We start from the raw sequence: 18,358 nt of genomic DNA on the forward strand, positions 1-18,358 counted from the left end.
TCCATCAGTTTTGTTATGAGCGGGATCGAAGCAACTGGTCGGTAGTTGGTTAAGTCCATTGTGCTTTTCTTGGCATCTTTTGGCAGTGGAGTGAGAAGGATATTTCCTTTGTGCGTGGGGAAGAGACCGTTTAGGAATCTGTAATTTACTTGGTTTGTGAAGTCTTTTGTGAATTGTTTGGGGCGGCTTTTGGTAGGCTAGTAGGGCAGATGTCAAGTTTGCATTGCGATTTGGCATATTTTCCAAGCCAGTGTGTGAGTTTGTCTACTGAAATCAAGTCAAAGTTGGTCCATGATCGATCGGCTGGATATTCCCCAGGTTTCGGGTCTAAACATTCAAGGATGCTTGTGTACTCAGTGGTATTGCTTGGTATCATTTAAAAAAAATGGTGTTGCTTTATTTATTTATATCTAATCTAGCCATTGTGTGCAGGCCTACATGTGGGCTCTTTGTAAGGACAGCTAACTCCAATTACAATGAAGTTATGAAACTTGTTTTTAAACCTCACACATTAAAAACCAAGAGCATCTTACCAATGTCCAATGCAAGGTACAATTCAAATGTGCTTTTATTTTTCTATAATCGCTGTTTTAAACTCGACATACAAACAATAAGATTTCACTGCAAACTTTAGAGAGGAAAAAATCTCTCTCAACACTCTTTTAAACAATTTTTTCAATCATGATCCATAATTGTACTGTTTCACAATACCCTCCCCTCTCATCCCTAGTCTCACAAACTACTGATCCCCAAGATTTTTGTACAGCAAAATATTAACATTTGGCCTCCGCATTGCTGCAGACTGTCCCTCCCTTCCACAGAAAAAAACATCTGATGAGCAGAAAGGCTGAAGCATACGCCACAACAGCAATGCCAAACTGCATACAAAGGGGCTGGAATAAGCCGATCTTTGAAATCCTGCACTGAAAGAACGTACGCATTTGAGATCTGGATGGAGGGCGGGAGTGATGTTTTCTAATACTGTTACCTTAACCTGGCCACCTTGTTGACCAGAATAGTTTTCAGAATATTTAAAAACTATGAAGGTGGCTGTAGCCAGACACATGCCTTCATCACACTGTCAGGCAACCAAGAAACTCTTATTCCAGTAAGAGCATCTTAAGTGCAAGTTATTGGCACCAGAGGAAAAATGGGGTCTGCCTTGGTCAAGTCATTTAAGGTGGAGAAGAAGGGCTGACCCGCTCTGTGGAAAGAACACATACAAGATTTACTAACTACAATAAGTAAGGGATTTGGTAGGTTACAGAGGACAAGAAGAAACATACAAGTGATGCAGGGCAAGGGCATCTAAGCTTATGAGGTGCCAGTTTCAAAAGGATTTCTGACCACTGGCTCTCTCATGGTAAACCCATTTTGGAAATGGGACCCCCCACATTTACCAACAAGCCACTTCATGGTGACACAGTCATTAGCCCCAGAAGAAGGATCTTAGAAATACAGGGAACACCACTGTATATGAAACCGGACCAGTACATTCCTAGGCAGAGTGTATCAATATATCAGGATAAAGCTGAAAAGCATGATTTGAAGGCGAAGACAATACAGTTCAGGGCACAGCTTTCTGGCACTGAACACACAGAGAGGAGCAAATTATAAATCAAAGCTGATCTGTAACAAGCCAAAGCCTTATCCCACTACACAATTCAGCAGCAATGTCTATCACAGAAACCACATCTTAATACATGCCACTCCCCCCCCCCCCCCCCCCCAAAAAAAAAAAAAAAAAAAAAAAAACCAAAAACACCTACAGAAAAAGCCAACTTAGCAGCTCTTTATTCATTTTAATGAAGAAAATGCTTCTTTCCAAAGTTCTTTACACCTGTCCTCCAGCTCCCAACAGAACAGTTAGACCCCACATACAGGTGCATCCACTGGTTCTGTACTGGTCCATTCTGGCCACGACATCATTCAGACAGCTGTGAGTTCAGTGGGTCATGCTGTTTTGGTGACTGAAGCTAGCAGAGTCATGCACATCCCATGAATAGATCTGGTGGACCAAATAAGCAGTACCCAGGAGGTTTTCCACTCAACTGTCTATAAATCCTGAGAGAGGGGTGCACTAGGGAATTTAGAGACAGAAAGCTCTGTAAGGCCATGCACTAACCCCATGCTGATCACATGAAGGATAAATTCTAAAGCCATTTAGCCACCTAAAAACTGGCCCTAGGGCAGTGTAGCTGCATTCAAAGCGGGTACTCCCAGGGCCATGTTTAGGTTAAGTATAGTAGAGTTGCAGAATACAATATGGTAAAAGAGCAGCCTTGTCCTAGTCTCTCACTGATACAACTGAACACATGTGGTGAGGGCTAAGTGAAAACAGGGTCTCCAGCATGTGTTATAAAAGTATAAACAAATCACCAAACTCTTATTTCTTATTAGAAAATTGTAAAGCCAGTTTTATTTCTAACCCTGCTGTTTCCTTTTGCCTTTCTTTTTTCTGTTTTGTGGGGTGCACCCACAGAATTGGCTTCCAGAAGACTATAGCAGGGGCATCCAATATGTAGCCTCTGGGACAGATGCAGTCCACTTGACATTTTAGTTAAAAACTAAATAAATACATAAAAAAAAACTTAGCCTACATAATTTTGGAACATGACATAACTATTTTGTGGATGTAAACTCAATTTCAGAAGAGATTCACAAATTTTGAGAATAAATCATGCTACAACGGGCTAAAATGTTCATCCAGCCCACAAACAATTGGATTTCTGGCTACATGGCTGCCTGTCGGAAAACTTGGCTACAATATTGTGAATCTTCATCTGCAAGTAACCAGGCTTTCCTCTTCCATTTCTAATTCTCTCCCCACTGCAATTAAATCTAGAGCGCAGTTTTAAATCATGTGCCACAGAATCAGGTACAATCCTGGTAGCAAACCAGGCATCTACTTCCGGAACATAAAATGGGTGCCATCCCTTACTGGCACCACCTTTTGACAGGATTAGTGGCACTTCCTTTAAAGCCTGCATTAGCCTTGAATCATGCAGGGAGAATCTGTTCCACAGTTTGACAAGGGTTCAACTATAAATAAAACCAAAGGCAGGGCAAACACACTTAACAGCCCCTCTAATACTGCATTTGAATGGACTGGAGAGGAAAAGAAGAGAAGGTGCCTCTGAACATAGAATATATAAAGAAAGTGCACTCCAGGCCTCCTGGCAGGACATTAATACCATATTACATCAAGGAGTGAGTCCATAATTAAGAATCTATGAAATGTGTTTTTGGTTTTTTTTTTATGTCAGAGAGAGTAAAAGGATGCCTCATCACAAGCCTACTAAACATTTTCAAGGCCACTTACCTTTCTTAAAACTGGCCAGAGTGGCCCAGTGGTTAAAACAGTAGCTGAGAACCAGCAAAGCCAGGGCCCAAATCCCATTTCTCCCACTGACTCTTTGTGAGCTAAGGCAAATCATTTCACCCTCTATTGTTTCACCTACAACCGCAGGTGCCCAGAGACAATATCGCCTCCAGCCTCTGCACTTAGGTGGGCCACTGAAAACTATGGCCTACACAGTTGGGGGTTTTTTTTTCCCTCTAGAACACACACGGTTAAATCCCTCTTATACAAATGACATGTTTCTGCCTAGGATAAAATTGAAAATGAAAGAAATACTTTTTGTGACATAAGGAAGGATAGCTTGCTATCCCAAATAAAATACAGATAAATAATACATTTTTATATTTTGGGGGAGGGGGTGTTGTATCCTCCTTCCCTCTTACAGAAATTCCCACTGGTGGTTTTGTTTCACCACAACAGTCTAATCCAGTGAGCTTTTATTCTGAGTTTCATTTCAACGTAGCCCTGATGTTGTACCTCAGAGAAAGACTATCAAATCCCATATTTGTCTGAATACTTCTAGAAATTGTATTTCAAATAACTGCTCCATGTACAGCAATGGGGCCTAGCCGAAAGCCCACACCTTCCCAGAGCAGTCTATTACAGTGACATTTCCAGGGACATGGACTGGTCCATATTGACACTAACTAGAGATGGACTACAATGATAGCAGCAGCCCACTAACTACAAAAAACCATAAGGTCAACATTTGAAAGAGAGTTAACCGGGTAGGATGGCTCCTCCCTGGTTAAATCCCAGCAGCTGGCCCCCAAGCTGATAGTCCACTAACTGGATGAGTACCTGCATACATTTCTGCCAGTGAAAAAGCAAATTTAAATTTGTCTAGGCACGGGGCTGAATATCAGCCGGTAACAAGCTAAGTCCCAGGTCATGTAAAAACAAAAACGAAAAGAAAAAGCAGAGAACTCATGGAGAATTACCTAAGCACCATAAGATTTCAAAGGTTGTGGCTGCCACAGCTCAGCATGTTCCAGGCTGTCATTAGGAGAACTGATGACTGACTATTAAGGGATAAAATAAGAGGCTGAAAAGAGAAAGGCCCTGAAGGAAAGAGCACAGCTGAGACATTGGGGGAGGGGGGAGCTAAAGATGAATAGAAAGGAAAAGATTCATTCTCTTCTTTGCAACAGAAGAGAAAATAAATGATGTTAGCAGAAGCTCAGGAGATGTACTGGGCAAGCTGCAGTGCTCTCATTTTTTGAAATGGAAAAGCACTGCATTCCAGTTCCCTCTCTCTCACCTAACTGATTTTTGATATAATCACAATGCAATGGAGCCATATTTCTTCCTTTGATGATTTTTGTAATACTGCTAAGCCGCCTTAGCCTACCCAAAAAATGGGGGAAAAATAGCCTTTTAAAACTCAGTCAGGGCTGCTCGAGTCAGCCCAGCTCAGCGTTCTATTGAGTTCAAGAGCAACAGGGTACCGAGCTGGGCTGACCAAACCAGCTCCAACTATCAATTTATGGCCTTTTCTGCAATTTTTGTTAAAACCATGACGTTACTCAAAAACATACAATCTGTAAATGATTTTCAAACACCACATTTACACACACAGACTGACATTTTATATATATAGAACCATCACAAACCACCTTCTTTAGAAAGCAAAAAAAAAAAAAAATATCGCCTGCATAGAATTAATCTGTTAAAAATAAAATTAAAGCGTTTTATAAAAACAAAAGGCCCCCCCCCCCCAAAAAAAAGACTGTCACTATTTATAGAAAAAGTTTTTCTGCTTTCTAAGTGACAGTTTTGCTGAAAGCTGCAGTTGCAAGGCATTTTAAATAGGTGAGGTTTGTGTTTTGTCCGACAGGTTTCTGAGCTTATCAGTGCATTTTCAAATCTGGTTTCTGGTCCTGCCTGCCACTTCCCGTTTTGGTGGCCTTCAGTCCACAGTGCTGGCCTGGGTGTGGCCAAGATGGCTCCCTCAGTAGCTGTTACTCCTCGGGCTCCCCATGCACACGGAAGCGATAGATGCAGGTGTATTCTGGGTGGCCCCAGTTGCTCAGGATCCTCAGCTCTACAATTTGATAGACTGCAGGGACTTTCTCCTTAAAGAAAAAATACACAGTTGGTTTAGGCTGCTAAAACATGAAGCACACTGAGCCCAGCCTTCTAACTGCCTCACAGCTCTCGCTACAAGATAATTCTGAAAGCAAAAAGGCCCTGTCAGTTCTATACCCACTAAAGAAAACTCCTTTCCCACCTTCAAATATAATAGATCTCAAAGGACTTGAAAAGGGGTGCAGAGCTGACCCTGTGTTGGCTGCAAGATCCCCACCTACATGCTGTTCTGATCGTATCCTGAACTTTTTTTCTATGGCTGTGAGTGGTGCTACGATGAGGCTTGTTGAGAATAGGGGATGGGACTTGATAGACTGCCTTTCTGCGGTTACAATCAAAGCAGTTTATATATTATTTCTATGGCTGTGAGTGGTGCTACGATGAGGCTTGTTAAGAATAGGGGATGGGACTTGATAGACCGCCTTTCTGCGGTTACAATCAAAGCAGTTTACATATTATATACAGGTACTTATGTTCAGTGACTTGCCCAAAGTCACAAGGAGCTGCAGTGGGAATCGAACCCAGTTCACCAAGACCACAGCACGCTGCACTAATCACTAGGCTACACATCCACACAAGAAGTTCAAGATATGGTCCAGCATGACAGTGGTAGGGCAGATCCAGCTGAACACATGGATCACTGTGTAACTGCTGCTGCTTTAGCTCATATGCTGGAAGGTGAAGTCAGACAGCTTACGTGGAGAACTTTCATTACTGGGGCACCCAACTGTGACCATGAAAAAAAGGCACTGGCCATCCATGTTTGTCTTCTTGTCTTTTGGCCCAGTGATTTCTTCCTACTCTCCTGGGCTTCCAGAACTGGCTCCTACTGGGGTTGTAGTGCCCTGGGCCTCAATTAACACTGCCTTCTTGTGCAGCCCAGTCAGTGCACTGAGAATCTTCTAGATGAGTGTCACAGAGCACAAGGGACTCTTCGTCTAGCAGATTTGCACTGTTCAGCAATGCTTGGGACTTCCTCCTTCCCATGTGCTGCACACACCCTGCCTTAGGTCCCCCCAGGCTCCTCATTTTTGCCACAACATACCTGAAGCTGGAAGGTCTGGATTGGATCCCCATCCTTGTTATAGGTGAACTTTCCAAGGAGAGTCCCTTCCTGCACTGTCTCCTCATCCAATCCCTGTGAGGCAAAAAACAGAAACGGAGCGAGAAGGAAGAAATGCTTAGCAAGGAAAAAAAAAAAAGATGCAAATGGTAGTAGGTTATTTGGCTTTGAGAGGATTGCAGAATTCCCATCTAGGTGCCCATCTTGGCTGGTGATATCTCTTCTTCCGAGGAAGGCTTTTTAAGTGGAACTGGGTATTTCAACCAGGCTAAGACCAGTGGCGTAACTACATGGGGCCACAGGGGCCTAGGCCCCCCCCAAATTTCCTCCAGGTCCTTGGTTTTTCTGGTGGGGGTCCCCAACCCCCGCCAGCTGAAGCCTTGTCCGCAGCCGGAGCTGCGTTGCCTGTCCTGCTTTCTCTTCCCCCTCATGTCCTGCACGCTCATTTTGGTGAAATTCTCAGTTTCACTTAAAGGAGCGTGCAGAACGTGAGGTGGAAGAGAGAGCAGAGGAGGCAACGCAGCGGCGCTGGAGACCAGCATTGGAGAAGGCTTCAGTTGGCAGTGGTTGGGGACTGCCATCAGCCAAGGTACTTTGCTGCAGCAGTGTGTGGGGAGCAGCAGGGCGAGTGGCGAGGCAGCGGCGGGACAGCAGAATAAACTGTGCCCCCCCCCCCCGCCCACCGCGAGGTCTGGCTACGCCCCTGGCTAAGACACCACATAATCCTGAGCCTGCTGCACTTCCAATAGGACTGCACAAAGCATTACTTGGAGCAGACTCTGCCATTTGCTGTGTTGAGGTCATGCCAGACACCTTTCTCGTAAGTACAGTCATGCAGAGAATCTGAGAGACTCAGTTTTTCTGGATCTTGTAGACAAAGTTTCTGGATCTCATCACCCACCGTCAAACCTACAGAGCACCTTTTACAGTTAATAGCTATTAATGACCCAGGGCAGGAGTGCACCAGTTCAGTCCTGGAAGGATGTGAACATGTCAGGTTTTCAGGATATTCCTAATGAATATGCATGAGCTACATTTCCACACAATCTCTCTCATGCATATTAATTAAGGTAACCTGAAAACTGGAACAATTTGTAAACCTCCAAGACTGCCTAATAAGAGGAACATTACAAAAAACATGGCTGAAAGCCAATGCTTTTTTTCCAGCTAGCTGCAGAAAGAAGGGTGAATCTCCTCACAACAGCTGCCAGCCACAAGTTAAATATATGCAAATGAAACAGCTGAAACAGAAGCAAGGACCATCAAACTACATTCTGTATACAGCTTTCCTTTTTTGCGCATTTATTACCTTTAATATTCTATTTATTTTGCTCATTAAAAGTGCATATAAGTATTTGGTGACACTTATCAGTTAATATGGAAGGAAAAAGCCCAGCTGATATGAATTTTTTCCTCAGGAGTAAAATGAAAAAAAAAAAATGTATTTCCACAGACAAAGATACTCACAAACACAGCAAATTCCTTCGGAGCACTAGAGATGCTTCTCTTGGGGGAGAGGGATTTCGAGATATGGTCCAGCGTAACAGAAGTAGGATGGATTCGGCTAGACAGACGGACCACTGCAAAACCCTGCGACCCGCGGAAAGCCCAACAATTACCAGGGTTTGTATCTGGCTAGAGGAAGAAAAGAGGAGAGAAAAAAAAGTGAGAAACTGAGGAAAATCTGTTTTAAAAATCTTTTGTTTTAGCACCTGTATTGGTTCTGAAAAAAATAGAATTCAAAGACCGTTAGGCCCTCCCCTCCACTTCTAAAAGGCTCCACAGCTCATGTGGGGTCCTTCGTATATTGGCCCAATAAAAAGCGTCACAATCGGTAAATGATTTCTATCACAAGTGCAGGGGAAAATCCCCCTCAAAACCATATGTGTGGAGTTTAACCTATCTAGGTTGTATTGAGTAACGCAAAATGGAGGATGTAGTAATGCAGAACTTGCCACACATCTAAAAATCTCAAACCCAGGAATCATCCACCTTCCCTCCAAAGGGTAGCAGTCTGACATTACAGGTGGGAATCTAGAAGAGGCAAACAGAATCTCTTTATAGAGGCGGTTAATAAATTCCAATAAATAAATCAGGAGAGGAATGAATGGGATACATAAAAGAGGAGGTGGAGGGAAAGTCAGTGAAGGAAATGTGTTTTCCCAGAAGAGACCCTATTATTCTCGAAGCCTGATCCTAAGGGTAGGGTTACCATATGTCCGGTTTTACGCAGACATGTCCTCTTTTTGAAGACACTGTGGGACATCTGGGCGGGTTTTTCCAGTCTGCCCGTTTGTCTGGGTTTGTGGGCAGGCTGGCTGGCAGGCCTCAGGGTGTCCTTCCCTCCCCTACTTTATTATGCCCTGGGTGTCTAGTGGCCTTGTCTTTGGGGCAGGAAAGGACTACACTCTTTGCTGTCCGGCGATGCTGCTCTTGCTCGCTGCCAGTGCTGCTTCAAAATGTGAGATTTATTTATTTATTATTTATTACATTTGTATCCCGCTCTTTCCCACATACAGCAGGTCCAGAGCGGCTTACATAGTAAAAGAAAGCATCTTATATGGTAAAGAATACAGTAAAACAAGGAAATGTAGGAAGAGTATTATAAATTGTGAGGTCACTGCTTGAAGTCTCAGAAGCCATTAAGAAGCAGCGCCAGTAGCCACATCGCCAGGCACGAAAGAGTGTGGTCCTTTCCTGCCCCAAAGAGGCCACTAGACCACCAGGGCACGATAAGGTAGGGGAGGGGAGGTGGATCATGGATGGAATGTGGGTAGGGGGTGAGGGAGGCTTTCTTTTTGGGGGGGGGGGGGGGGAAATCAAGGTAATTGTGTGCCATGGAGGTTGGGAGGGGGTGTGGCAGGGCTATTGGTGTCCTCTTTTTTGTCAAGGAAAATATGGTAACCCTACCTAAGGGACAACAATGAAGACTATTTTTATACGAAAAGACAACCCCTTTGGCCTTGATCATCAACTTTTTGTCTCATGTTTGCTCATAGCTTTCTGCCATATGTTACAGTGAGATATGTCCCATGTTACTTCCAGCTTTAGTACTCTTCTGAGCTATAAAACCAAACATGTCTGTAAAAGGTCTTTCTCCAAGTGAAACCATTTTGTCATACAAGAGTGAAATGCTAAAGCGTCCCTCTGGCCAGGGCCAGCCTTAGGGGTTGGCAAACTGGGCAATTGCCCTGGGCCCCTAACCTGCCTCAAGCCAAAGGAGGCATAGCTTGCAGGCAAGCTTTGGTGGCTTCTTCCCAGTTTCTGCCCTGAGCCCCTGCATGTCTAACACCAGCCCTGCCTCTAGCAGTAATATAGTCAATGTGTTAAAGGAAACCTGAATGTTCCCATACTGCCTCCTAGGTCCTGCATGCTTTCCTACCTGAAAATAATGTTATTTTCTGAAAAAATTGGTTACAGTCTGTTGAAAATGGAGAATGAATACAGAATGTGGAGCACAGGATCGACCTTCTGTCAATGAGGTCATGAGAAAATGGGACAATCAATGTTTGCTAGTAGAACATTTTCAGGTATTCTCAGCTATGGAGAGAGCAATTTTGAATGTTTTATGCTGTTTTTTTTTCAATGCAATAACTTAATGCGTCAGCCAAAAACGCTCTTTTGGACGAATAACTGAGAAGCTATAATTAGACAGTCACAAAGTAGGAGCATCCATAGGTAACCATTTTTGCACAGTGATTTTCACCAGAGGGATGGCGCTTCCAAACCTAAACCCAATGGAAACATTGGAAAGGCAATTTTATAACTGTGCGCAGAAAACCAGTGCTTATACACTATTCCATAAGACAGCGATAAGTGCGTAACTGCATGGGGGCATACACGTGGGTGGGACAAGGGCATGTCTCCCACTTATTCTGTAAGTTGTGTATAGGTTTTGCGCATTGCATGTTGCTCTTAGGCTGCCCGTTTGCACCTGCCATTGACCTGGTGTAAAGGGCTGCTCCTAACTTTATACACGCAGTTGCGGGTTAACACCAGTATTTTATAACTCAATCTGGGGCCTGGAAGTTGTCATTGAATAGGCTCTCACCATGCAACATTGGAGCACCTACAACAAGGCTCCCAGTTGTAGAAGTGCCACCTTGGTGTCATGCTTGGGTAAGATAAGAACATAAGAATAGCCATACTGGGTGAGACCAATGGTTCATCTAGCCCAGTATCCCGTTTCCAGCAGTGGCCAATCCGAGTCACAAGTATCTGGCAGATACCCGAATAGCAGCAACAGTGGAGGAGTGGCCTAGTGGTTAGAGCACCAGTCTTGACATCCAGAAGTGGCTGGTTCAAATCCTGCTGCTGCTCCTTGTGAGCCTCAGCTACAAACCTAAATTGTGAGCCCTCCAGGGACAGGGAAATATGCAGTGTATTTGAATGTAACTCACCTTGAGCTACTACTGAAAAAGGTGTGAGCAAAATCCAAATTAAAAAAAAAATTCCATGCTACCCATCCCAGGACAAGCAGTGACTTCCCCATGTCTGTCCCAACAGCAGAATATGGACTTTTCCTTCAGGAACTTGTTCAAACCTTTTTAAAAACCCAGATACACTAACCACCATTACCACATCATCCAGCAACTGGTTCCAGAGCTTAACTATTCTTTGCGTTAAAAAATATTTCCTCCTATTTCTTTAAAAGTATTTCCATGTAACTTCTTTGAGTGTTCCCTAGTCTTTGCATTTTTGGAACAAGTGAAAAAAAAAATCGATTCACTTCTACTCATTCTACACCACTCAGGATTTTGTATAACTCAATCATATCTCCCCTCATTCTGGTCGCTCTTCTTTTAACCTTTTCTAATTCTGCTATATCTAAAACAATACTCAAGGTGAGGTCTCACCACGGAGCAATACAGAGGCATTATAATATTCTTGGTCTTATTTACCATCCTTTTCCTAATAATTCCTAGCATCCTGAGACAGAGTGGGTCCTACCATTATGTCCATCACCCCCCCCCCCCCCACCTCTTACAGTATGGCTTACCTGCAGGATAACCCGGGGGGACTGGGACTGGTACCACAGAGGGATCCCAAAGAGACTCAGCAGCGCTGTCTTGGTTTCATATGTTTCTGAGCACCTTGTGCTAAGCACGCTAGCACCTGTTGTAGAAACAAAATGGTAGAATCAACATCAATGTCTGATTAGTACAAAAACTACACAGATTTGTCAAAAAGACAGGAGGAAAACCATGTACTTATCTCCTATGTGTAGGTCTGGGTTATGTAGGTCACATCACCCTACAATATACAAAGAGCAACCTGTGGGTAAGATTAGATATCCAGGCTGCGTCCCTGTGTGATACATAGGGAATATGCCCTGGGAAGGGTGCAGATATCAAAAGTACAGACTAACATTTCTGGAGAGATCAAATAGGCAGGGTCAGTGCATTAGGTACACTAAGGAAACTTTCAGCCTTGTTCTTCCTAAATTAACTTTTAGGCCTCAAGGCTCCCCACCCCCACCAGCCCTGAGATTTTGGTCATTTATGATCACTTCGTTACCAGCACTGCTAAAACAATCCTGAAGTCTAAATGTATGCACAGATGGTTATTTTGAGTTTGTGTGGCTGTTAGAACTTATTGTTTGGTTTGACTGCAGCATCTTTTTGCCACCCCCTAGAAAGATGCTGCCCTAGGCAAAATCCTAGTCTGCTTAATGATTTTGCCAACCCAGTACATAGAAGGAGACATTTCCTTTCATTAATCCTTCCCACTATTCTAGAACCCGTGGGATAGTTGTGTCCATCAACCAAGAGGTGGCGACAGAGAGCTGAAAACTGAGCTGCCATCTCTCTTGGCATCCAGTCAGCTCCTCAATATTTACATAGAGAAGCAGTAAGGATAAACTCAGAATAAACACAACAACCTTAAACAACTTGCTAACCTAACACTAACCAGACAAGCAAACGTGTGGACCTCGCTCATCTCTGGACAACTTGTGGAGAACAAGAGTAATGCAGGAAGCACCATGCAAGGTGACAGTCATGATCTGACCCATTTACTCTGCACCGACCAAATATCTCAGAAAACTCGGACAGACCTCTGGAATACTGAGAAGGACTAATTGAAAGAAAATTATCAGGTAAGACCTATTTCTCCTTCCATTACTTAGCTACCCACTATTCCAGAACCTGTGGGATATTCAAAGCAATCCCTAGGGTGGGTGGGATTCTGGAGCCACCGCTCTGAGAACCGAAGCCCCCAAACTGGCTTCTGAGTGTGAAACAACGTCCACCCTATAGTGCTTGGATGTTGCTATACGCCTAAAAGAATGAGCCCGCAAAGCCTGAGGAGCCTGCTTCCCCTCAATGAAATAAACTAATGCGATAGTCTCCTTCAGCCATCTAGCAACTGTGGGCTTGGAAGCCATAAGACCAAACCTCTGCTTATATCTGAGGACTCTAAGCACATCAAGAAGTTTCAAGGAAGAATACAGAGCCTCCTTGTCTTTTCTGCAAAAGGACAGATTGGTTGAGATGAAAAGCTGATACCACTTTTCGAAGAAAGGAAGTAATAGTGCACAGGCAGACCCCTGCCTCCTGACAAGAGAGCTTGAAGCTCTGAAACTCTACATGCCGACACAACAGCCACCAAGAACACTGTTTTTAGCGTAAGATCTTTCTAGGAGGCCTTCATGAGTGGCTCAAAAGGAGGCTTCTGAAGAGCCCAAAGGACTAAATTAAGGTTCCACTCTGGACACAGTATACAAATGGGAGGCTGCAAGCGGCATGCTCCATGCAAGAATCAAATGATAGCTGGGTGAGCCCCATAAGACATTTTCTATAGTTGGCCCCTGAAACAGGCCAAAGTCGCAACCTGAACTTTTAGAGAACCATACATCGATCCTTTCTCAACGCCTGCCTAGAGAAATGCTAGGAAGTGCACGATCTGAGCAGAGAATGGAGAAAGTCCATATTCAGAACACCAGCCCTCGAATGTCCTCCACATCCTTGCATACGCCACGGATGTAGAGAGTTTTCAAGCCTGAAACAAAGAAGCAACGACCTAATCAGAATAACCTTTTTGTCTCAACCGAGCCCTTTCATAGTAACATAGTAGATGACGGCAGAAAAAGACCTGCACGGTCCATCCAGTCTGCCCAACAAGATAACTCATATTTGCTACTTTTTGTGTATACCCTACTTTGATTTGTACCTGTGCTCTTCAGGGCACAGACTGTATAAGTCTGCCCAGCACTATCCCCACCTCCCAACCACCAGCCCTGCCTTCCAACCACCGGCTCTGGCACAGACCGTATAAGTCTGCCCAGCACTACCCCCGCCTCCCAACCACCAGTCCCGCTTCCCACCACCGGCTCTGGCACAGACCGTATAAGTCTGCCCAGCACTATCCCCGCCTCCCAACCACCAGCCCCGCCTCCCGATCTTGACTAAGCTCCTGAGGATCCATTCCTTCTGAACAGGATTCCTTTATGCTTATCCCACGCATGTTTGAATTCCATTACCGTTTTCATTTCCACCACCTCCCGCGGGAGGGAATGCCCTGACATTTTTCTTGAGTCTGCCCCCCTTCAATCTCATTTCATGTCCTCTCGTTCTACCATCTTCCCATCTCCGGAAAAGGTTCGTTTGCGGATTAATACCTTTCAAATATTTGAACGTCTGTATCATATCACCCCTGTTTCTCCTTTCCTGCAAAGTATACATGTTTAGTTCAGCAAGTCTCTCCTCATACGTCTTGTAACGCAAATCCCGTACCATTCTTGTAGCTTTTCTTTGCACCGCTTCGATTCTTTTTACATCCTTAACAAGATACGGCCTCCAAAACTAAACACAATACTCCAGGTGGGGCCTCACCAACGACTTATACAGAGGCATCAACACCCCCTTTCTTCTGCTGGTCACACCTCTCTCTATACAGCCTAACAACCTTCTAGCTACGGCCACCGCCTTGTCGCACTGTTTCGTCGCCTTCAAATCCTCAGATACTATCACCCCAAGATCCCTCTCTCCGCCCGTACCTATCAGACTCTCCCCGCCTAACACATACGTCTCGCGTGGATTTCTATTCCTTAAGTGCATCACTTTGCATTTCTTCGCATTGAATTTTAATTGCCAAAACTTAGACCATTCTCAGATCCTTTTTCATGTTTTCCACTCCCTCCCGGGTGTCCACTCTGTTACAGATCTTAGTATCATCCGCAAATAGGCAAACTTTACCTTCTAACCCTTCGGCAATGTCACTCACAAATATATTGAACAGAATCAGCCCCAGCACTGATCCCTGAGGCACTCCACTACTCACCTTTCCCTCCTCCAAGCGAATTCCATTCACCACCACCCTCTGGCGTCTCTCCGTCAACCAGTTCCTAATCCAGTTCACCACTTCAGGTCCTATCTTCAGCCCCTCCAGTTTATTTAAGAGCCTCCTGTGGGGAACCATGTCAAAAGCTTTGCTGAAATCTAAGTAGATTACGTCCATAGCTCGTCCCTGATTCAATTCTCCTGTCACCCAATCAAAGAACTCAATGCCAAACCGTAACCAAAGGGGCACAGATTCTCCATGAGCACCGGACCTTGCTTTAGTAGGCCGTGTACCTGCAGCAGACAGAAATGATCCCCGTCCAGTAGCTGAATCAGGTCCGCATATCATGGCCTCCGCGACCAATCCGGGGCAAAGAGAATTATTTTGATCCCGTTACAATGCAATCCTTTTCAATACACTGCCTACTATGGGCCAAGGAGGAAAGACATACGCTAGATGTGTCTCCGGCAAAGGCTGCAGTAGGGCAATGATCCCCATCGAGCCTGATCCTTTCTAACCGCTGAAGAACTTGGGCACTTTGGTATTCATTTTTGTCGCCATCAAGTCCATAAAAGGAGAACACCATCGATCCACTATCAGCTGAAAACCCTGGTTGGATAGTTCCCATTCTCCCGGGTCCAAGGAGTGCCTGCTGAGAAAGTTCACCACCACATTCAAGGACCTGCTGATGATGTGAGTGGCTGACAAGCAGAGATTTTTCTCCGCCCAACTCATGAGGGAGGCCGCCTCCACCACCAGACGTCAGAGAAAACTTGGACCGTGGCCCCTGCTGACGACCAGGCTGGTACTGTCTGCTGTCTAGAAATTGAAAGCACCCTGAGGAAGGATGACCAGAGGCTTTTGGCTTATCCTCCGGCCACCACTGTGGCTTAGTTTCCACAAGGTCTTTTTACCAAGTTACTGAGATCTTCTCCAAATAGCCACTTGCCCAATGCTGCAACCAGAATGCAAACGTGTCGTGATAGCCACAGACATACTGCGGGCCGTAACACGTCATAAATAGCATCCGCCAAGTAAGCCAAACCCGCTTTCAGCTGAGCGTTATGGTGCTCGTCTTGTATTTCAAACTGCTGATGCCACTTCAGCCATGATCGAGCTGCACACTGTCACTTGAAGGCCCAAAGAGACCACTTCATAGGCTTATTTCAGCAACCCTTCTAGCTTCTTATCCTAATGGTCACTTAGGGCAATGTCCCCTTCCAATGACAAGGTAATCTTACCGCCATAACAAGAGAGTCCACTCTGGGAAGCTGCAATTTCTCTTTCTCCTCAGGAATCAACAGGTAGAGGCGAGCCATCACTGTTCCCACTCTCAGATCCACGTCCGGCGAGACCCATTCTGCTGTAATCAGGTCTTGAATGTCTGGATGCATCGGGAAGGCCTTAAAAGGACCTCTAAAGTCCACTCATGATCAGCAAAGATGGAACTCCTGATGCTGAAGCAGAAGACTTCTCAATGGACAGCACTGCCAATGCCTCAGAAACACAGCATGGATTTCATCTTTATGAAACAACCTCAGTACTTTCGGGTCATCCCCCTCCCTCAGGAGGGAGCTCTCCCTCCTCTAATAGCTCCTTCAATAATGGCTCCTCTGAATAAACCAAGGTCACATCAGATAAAAAGAGAGAAGCATAGACAGACCTCCAGGATGGACAGATGAGGCTAAACAAGATTACTTAGGAGCCGGAGGGGCAGCGGGGTGAGAACCTGAAGCACCTTGTAGCAACTCTGACTGTCCCTGTTTCAGTAAATAGGCCTGGTGTAAGAGCAATATAAACTCCAGAGAAAACAAAGATCCCGATGCAACTGAATGCTCTGTCAGGCCCTGAGGTTATACAATGGTGGTTGTGCTCTGCTCGTGATCAGACAGAAGCTGTTCTTCACTGCCAGTTGGCCCCAACACAATGGCGCCTGTTCCCGCGCTCTCCTGCATCAAACTGTGCACCGGCAGGGAGAGATCGGTCCCCTGCATATTCGGATGCTGTGCCAAATCTTAAGATGTGCTGCTGCCAACCGCTTCCTCCATGTCCTGTGGGATTCCCGACTTGCAAGCACTGCAACGCCCGACGCTGGAGGTGGGGCCCACAACAGGAAAACCATTTAACTGCCTCCACGGAAGTTGCCATTCAAGCAAAGCACAACACAGTCCCAAGACGTGAGTCAGGATCTCTCCTTTGCACCAAGCAGAATGTGCAGCCTCTTCAATTGGTTCAGAGTCAAACTTATTCAGACTTACCACTACTAACTGCTCACTCCCTCCCCCAAGCTCAGTCTTCATAAGTCTTACCCCAGATGAGAAAGAATCAGGACTGATACGCTGTCCCATGCTCTCCAGTAAACCTCTTTTCTCCTATTTTTTTGTTTGTTTTTAAGGTTGTTGTGCTGGAAATGGAGAGCTCCACAGGAAACAGGGGAGAGATGAAGGGAGGGAAGAAGTCAATTCACAGGGCACCACAGACAGGGATCTGAAGACCTCCAGATATGACTTTGTAGACTCAAGCCATCTGCAAAGCTCATCTGGGGACCCAGCAAATCACTCAGAACCAGAGGCTGAAAAGTGTGTCCATCCACCTGCTGAACATAGAAAATACTAAGTAGCTGGACTGGATGCCAAGAGAGATATAGCTCAGCTCAATGTTTAGCTCTCTAACTCCACCTGCTGGTTGATGGACACAACTATCCCACAGGTTCTGTAATAGTGGGAAGCTACGTAATGGAAAGGATGATTTACAGATCAAAATCAATTGAATGAAATGGAGAAAAAGTACAAAACCGAAAAAAATAAAACATCAGTTTAAATTCATTTTCTGGGCTATTTCTGGCTGATCTCACATAACCAAGGTCAATCAACTAAAGTCCCGGGTTTGTAGGAAGGGTTTGGACTGCTGTTTTTTTGGACTCTGGCTCTTCTTTCAGTTATCTTATGCAGGTAAGTACAGGACTCTTCCAACCACACTTAAGGTCTTGCTTTACACACCTGATGACTCCAGAGCATAATCCACCAGTCCAATACGATCCTCACTGTACCGACCCAAGGCACGTGCTACAATTGCATGGACTTGCTAGGAAAAAGAAGAAAACAAGAGAAAGAACAACTGTGAAGGGCTTCTGCTGAGCTCACAGATAGTGTAGGGAAGACAAGGGGCAGACTACAATACAGGCAGTGCATGGTGTCTTTATTTTGGTCACAAAGAACCTACTGTTCCTATATGCATGTTTTGTTTGTTAATTTTTAGTTTTTTAATCTTAAATGCTCCCTCAGTCCTCTTTATTCATCAATTTCATATGTAAAGACTTATAGATCACATATTCAGCAAAAAGTTGACCTAAGCAATTCACAAAAGAAACTAAATACAGGTACACTATCTCTCCGATACTCAGCTAGCAGAAGTCAGTGTTTGTTTTTTAATGCTTACCGTTGTTGGCTGAATTAGTCCCAATATTCAGTGCTGGGCCATGTCTGGGCACCAACACTGAATACTGGGGGCTAAGTACGGGTGGGCAGGATGCTGGAACTTTTATGGGCCCGACTGATATTCAGCTA

The 18,358-nt window shown here is 44.8% G+C and overlaps 1 protein-coding gene across 4 annotated transcripts in view; it reads right to left on the bottom strand.

Annotated features, from left to right (window-relative positions):
- Nucleotides 1-545: 545 nt before the first annotated feature.
- Nucleotides 546-18,358, bottom strand: part of SUN2 (Sad1 and UNC84 domain containing 2) — a 127,271-nt gene continuing 109,458 nt past the window's right edge. For all 4 annotated transcript variants that reach the window (XM_030210843.1, XM_030210836.1, XM_030210829.1 and 1 more), the window contains exons 14-18: nt 17,792-17,876; nt 11,512-11,627; nt 7,980-8,147; nt 6,495-6,587; nt 546-5,436 (exon numbers count right to left, since the gene is read on the bottom strand). In XM_030210843.1, the coding sequence (XP_030066703.1) occupies nt 5,323-5,436; nt 6,495-6,587; nt 7,980-8,147; nt 11,512-11,627; nt 17,792-17,876 (576 nt within the window). In that variant the 3' untranslated portion in view covers nt 546-5,322. The remainder of the gene's footprint in view (nt 5,437-6,494; nt 6,588-7,979; nt 8,148-11,511; nt 11,628-17,791; nt 17,877-18,358) is intronic.

The sequence above is a fragment of the Microcaecilia unicolor genome, chromosome 1 (genome assembly GCF_901765095.1).
Source record: "Microcaecilia unicolor chromosome 1, aMicUni1.1, whole genome shotgun sequence".
In the NCBI taxonomy this organism is placed as follows: Eukaryota; Metazoa; Chordata; class Amphibia; order Gymnophiona; family Siphonopidae; genus Microcaecilia; species Microcaecilia unicolor.